This window comes from Lonchura striata, chromosome 3 (assembly GCF_050655825.1).
Source record: "Lonchura striata isolate lonStrDom1 chromosome 3, ASM5065582v1, whole genome shotgun sequence".
In the NCBI taxonomy this organism is placed as follows: Eukaryota; Metazoa; Chordata; class Aves; order Passeriformes; family Estrildidae; genus Lonchura; species Lonchura striata.
Genome location: NC_140705.1, coordinates 24,420,350 through 24,426,061, shown reverse-complemented (window position 1 = coordinate 24,426,061; position 5,712 = coordinate 24,420,350). Strand labels below are relative to the sequence as shown.

The window sequence follows — 5,712 nt, the reverse complement described above, 5'->3', positions numbered from 1 at the left end:
CTGCCCCTGCCCTGCCCCTGCCTCTGTTCCTGTCCCTGCCTCTGCCCCTGCCTCTGTTCCTGTTCCTGTCCCTGCCCTGCCCCTGTCCCTGTTCCTGTCCCTGCCCCTGCCTCTGCCCCTGTCCCTGTTCCTGTCCCTGCCCCTGCCTCTGCCCCTGCCTCTGCCCCTGCCTCTGTTCCTGTCCCTGCCCCTGCCTCTGCCCCTGCCTCTGCCCCTGTCCCTGTTCCTGTCCCTGCCCCTGCCTCTGCCCCTGCCTCTGCCCCTGCCTCTGTTCCTGTCCCTGCCCCTGCCCTGCCCCTGTCCCTGTTCCTGCCCCTGTCCCTGCCCCTGCCCTGCCCCTGTCCCTGTTCCTGTCCCTGCCCCTGCCCTGCCCCTGCCCTGCCCCTGTCCCTGTTCCTGCCCCTGCCCCTGCCCCTGTCCCTGTTCTTGCCCCTGCCCCTGCCCCTTCCCCTGACCCTGCCCCTTCCCCTTCCCCTGCCCCTTCCCCTGTCCCTGTCCCTGTCCCTGCCCCTGTCCCTGTCCCTGTCCCTGCCCCTGTCCCTGTCCCTGTCCCTGCCCCTTCCCCTGTCCCTGTCCCTGCCCCTGTCCCTGTCCCTGCCCCTTCCCCTGTCCCTGTCCCTGCCCCTGCCCCTGCCCCTTCCCCTGTTCCTGCCCCTGCCCCTTCCCCTGTCCCTGTCCCTGCCCCTGTCCCTGTCCCTGTCCCTGCCCCTGCCCCTGCCCCTGCCCCTGTCCCTGTCCCTGCCCCTGTTCCTGCCCCTTCCCCTGTCCCTGTCCCTGTCCCTGCCTCTGTCTCTGCCCGCCTCCGGCGGCCAGGGGCAGGGAATGAAGCTTCCCACCCCCGGGAGCGGCCTTGGCTGCCGCTGTCACACTCTCTGCTTACATTTCTTCTCCTGCCACAAACGCTGAGCCGGACTGCCTCCAGATGAGAAGCACGAGTTCTTCGGCATCTTCCACGGGATCTGCTGCTCTCTCCACACTTAGTTCTCTCTTGATCTCCAGAGAAACTAAAAGAGCAGGACTTTGGCTGCTGCCTATAAGCTCCTTGGAAAACACCTGTTGCTATGTCCTATCACACTCTCTAAGCACTTTTCAATGCATTATTTTAGAAGTTAATTTGTTTGTTTTCATCTCAGATGTAGAATGAAATCTTGATCAGTTAAGGAGAGAGAAGACCTTTGGAATATGTTGGATGGCAGACGAGAGGAACAAATAATTTACCTATAGTCTAGTCCCAGACTGGACTATGAGTGTAATCTCAGGTGTTCCACTGAAATACCTCAAAATCCAGTTTGCCATACAAGTCAGCAGCTGACTTGGTACTTAACAATGAAGCAGTCAACCATAAAGGATGCAATCATACACCTGCTGGCTCAGTGTGCTTTTTGCTTTTGCAGTGGAAGGAGGAGGAAGCAACAGATCCCTACTGATTTCTCCATGGTCCTCATAAATCTTGTTTTCACAAATTTTTAACTGTATTTGGTCCTTAATTGCTTAAACAAAATTATGCCATAATATTTCCAGCTTATCTACCAAAGGGACAGATATAGTGGTTGAAATCCTGTCCCTACTGACAAAGCAAAATTTGACCCAAGTCCAGATTTCTGTTATTTTTCTTAGCTCAGGAAAAATCAATCTTGCATGTAATTTCTCTTTTTTTTTCTCTTTTACACAGATTTTTAGCTAGTTTCTTAAACTGCATTATTTTTGTAAACTCTTAATGACAAAATTGCTAAATATTTGTTTGTGGCTTTTTAATTGTTCAATAAATAATATATTACTTCACCCAGTACATCCAATGGCCACAGAAAAACCTAATTGTCAAGTAGAAAGAACAGCCTGAGAGATTAATATAATTTTAGCTGTGAGACAAATTCTAGGTTGGAAAGCTAAATTTGCCTTTGCCTTGAGCCATTGCAATATGCAGCAGTAGGTCTTAAAGTAATGTTTGTGTATTCTCCATCCTATAAAACATTCTCCAGGTTAATAACACATACCAATTTTGCTAATATCAAAGAATGAGATGGTTCTCTCTATGTAGTCCAGCAGAAAAGGAAAAACATAGCATTTTGGAGGTGGAGGCAGGGAGATATTATCTTGCATTCATTGTGACTCCAAGGCACAGGCTTATCACTACAGTGACAACAGTAAAGGAGAAACAGGTCAGGATATCAGACCTTCAAGACTGTGAAATATGTTGGAAGACAACAAAGCACCAGAATGATGGTGACACAAGAACTTGTATCTACAGGAACAAATATGCTATGATTTAAACCCTATGTTTAATGCTGCTGTGGACAAGCAGAAACAATGGCATGAGAACTCCATTTCTCCATTTCTCTCCATTTCAGTAGTGGAAATATTAGAATAACAAAGCAGCTAGAGGTAACAAGACCCAATTAAGACTCAGATTTTAGGTAACATTCAGTATATATATGCTGGATAAGAAATGTTCATTCATTATACTCTCTCTTCTCACAGCTATTTCTATCTCCATTGCTGGCTATTGCTCAATATTGGGTTTATTTCTCTCAGTGATTATTTTAATTAAAAAACATATTTCTTGAATTCTGTAAAACAAAAGAAATAAAAGCATAGGAATATGTTTCTCAAAAATATTTATTTTTGAATGAGAGATATTTTCATAAAAATAACCAGATAATTATCTTGATAAACATATTTCACCAATATTTAGCTTGATAAACACTAAGGCAAAAACTAGTTAATGCTCTCTTGCTAGCCTTAGAATTTCAAATCTAATATAACATCTGATTGCATAATTTTTGTCTGAAAGATATGCTGTTTACTCAATAGAAATTGTCCAGAGAAAACCCAGAATCATTTTCTAATGAATGTCTCATATTTTATCTTCTCCACACAAAAAATACTGCTAAGTTAAAGTCGTGGTTAAAAGAAATTCCTAGAAATGTCGGAACATTTTAATTCTGGAGATCTAGGTGAAAATAAGAAAAGATAAAAAAGAGAACCAAATATATGCTTTCTCTTACAAAGACAAACTTAAAGCTAGAACCTCCCTTCCTAACATGACACAAACCACCTCCAAAAACTGCCATTGACCTTTAGTGATGTTCTTGCCTCAGAACTAACTCAGCTAACACAATTTATCCTCCCAGCATTAAGGTAGCAGCAAAAATAATACAAATTGTGTCAGCAGGTGATATTCACCCCACTTTTGAAAGAAGTGAATTAGGATTTTTCCATGAGCATTGCTAACATCGATATTTTAGTTCTTTGCTGGCCCAGGTCAGGACTACTGGGAAAGGAATACCCTTTTCATCTCTGTTCATCTCACAGGGATCTGGGCAACACACTTGACAAGACATAAAAATTTAGCTGGTTTTCCATTGTGACCCATGACCTTCTATGTTTGAAAAGTATCCCCTCATACTCCCCTCATGCTCTTCAAGTTTTCTTAAATAACATTGCTTTCTATATTTCTCTTTCTTCAAAGAAAAGCTAAAAATATATTTTCTTAAATTAAAATATAGCTTTGCCAAATTTGGGCATATTACATATTTTTCAACCATGGACTGAGATATTTTTTTTGTCTCAAATAAATGATTACTAATAATTATTTTGCAGCTGGGTTGCTATTCTAGTTTTTAACTTTTTGACTATTTATTTGCTTATAGCTAAACAAAAAGAAAAAATTAGAGGACTTTTAAAATTCCATTTTCCCATATCTGTAATGTTTTAATTCAGCAGCTGTTTGTTCAATCATTTCAAATTATATATAAAAAAATATATCTTGTTCAACACTCTCTAATAATTCTGCATTTTCCATGGCTGAAAAGCAAAAATAGCCTTCTCACAGTAAAGGAATTACAATAGCTATGAAATAAATCCTGCTGTGCTTTCCATAGTTATTTGGGTTTTATTTTCTTAGAAAAAGAAAGCAAAATAATTTCTTAAAATAACATTGACATAATAGCTATACTTAAAAATGAAGCTTACACATAGGAATATTTAAATTCCATTATTTTATTTGATATTTAAACATTCTGTCCATTTGGAGATTTTTCTTTATTCTTGATTAATTAAAAAAAAAAGAGTATTCTCATTTTTCTCTTTAAATAGAAAACTTTAATATACAAATGAATGCAAATCCCTTTCTCTCACTTAACACCAATGTAAACTAGGAGGAATTGCAACTATGTCAAGTAAAACAGTTGCTGGGGAAGGTTAAAGCATAAAGTGATTGAGCACTTCATAAAACTATAGTTATTATCTATCTATTATGATAGATAATACATTGCATGACATTAGGTTAAAGAAAAACCTAGAAAAATATTTACAAAATATAATCAACTAACACCTGGTTGATTAATAATTGGCTTTCTAGAAACATTTGAATACATAACACTGTCTTATTTCTATGCCAAATTCTTTTTAATGAAAAAGTCCTCCCTCTCATTATTTATTCTTTTGTAAAATCTGTACTGAAACACAAGAATAGTGTCACAGGGAAATGGTATCTCAGGTTCTGATAATTAGCCTTTTTCTAACCAATAGACCACATTCTTCTAGAAGACTAAGTCTCCACTGATGCACCATGTTCATCCTTTAAGGAGAAAAATACAATACATAGTAGGATGCTCCAGGCCAGAGAGATTTTCCCATAAACAGATATATAGATTTGTAAAATGACTGTATCTTTAGTATTGACAGTTGAGAGAGCAGTCATGAAAACAAAAGACAACTAATGTTTCTTAAAGATTTTCAGAGATCTTCTGGAGCAACACTTGCACATTACAGACTACCAAAGTAAAAATGTCCAGTCCTTCAGAGGTGCTGACACTTGTTATTCCTATTGGCCTGAGTAGGAAATTTGAGCCTATAGCACCTTTGAGCATCATGTAAGTTTTCTTTAAATGGTTACTTTTTAGGCACTCAAATCTGAAAAAAAAGTCTGTTTAATTGTAATCTTATGAACACGTGTGACTTTCAGCACTTTGGATTCACATCTTAGAAGCTGGTCTGTACTTAGAAAAGTAACACGGACTCTCTCCAAATCAATCTGAAGTGAAAGTTCCATAATAAACATAGAACTTAGTACAAGTGGATTTGCAGAAAAAGAAGTGCAAAGTAATGCCAGAATATCACTAGTGCATAAGCATTCATTGTACATGTGCTAATCATGTATAGAAAGAGGATATAAATAAATGTTTGAGCCTTCTTTCAAATACTTAGATTTCTTTATATGATATATTTTTGAATGTTTCACAGCATCTAAAATATATAAAAATAAATATCTACAATATTTACAAAGTATGATATAGTCCAATCTTTAAAAAGGATTGTAAAGACTTGTTCTTTAGCTCATACTGAGGTAAGTAGGTTTCTGTAAGACTGAGAAGAAAGAGGATAGGCAGTTATTTTGAAGGACCCCCTTTGTCCAGGTGTAGTCTGTATCACAGCTAAAAGCATGTGACACCCTCTGGCAGTTGTAGTGTATTGAGCCAAAATCATCCTTGCTGTAACTCCATTGAAGTAAGTTTAGTTATGCTAGGGACAAATTTATCCCACTCTGCATTCTCTGGTTTGACAGTGTCTTCTGCAGAAACCCTCATGGCTTCATCTATATTTGAAGTTATGCTCATCCCAGGTATGTGGAGATGCAGTTCTGCTGACTTCAATGGGCTGCGCATAGCTGGAATATCTGTAGATAAAATAAAGATTTTAAGATAATTTCAG

The 5,712-nt window shown here is 39.4% G+C and overlaps 1 protein-coding gene across 2 annotated transcripts in view; it reads right to left on the bottom strand.

Annotated features, from left to right (window-relative positions):
- Nucleotides 1-719: 719 nt before the first annotated feature.
- Nucleotides 720-5,712, bottom strand: part of HCRTR2 (hypocretin receptor 2) — a 45,259-nt gene continuing 40,266 nt past the window's right edge. For both annotated transcript variants that reach the window (XM_085574662.1, XM_021551140.4), the window contains one exon: nt 720-5,677. In XM_085574662.1, the coding sequence (XP_085430788.1) occupies nt 5,484-5,677 (194 nt within the window). In that variant the 3' untranslated portion in view covers nt 720-5,483. The remainder of the gene's footprint in view (nt 5,678-5,712) is intronic.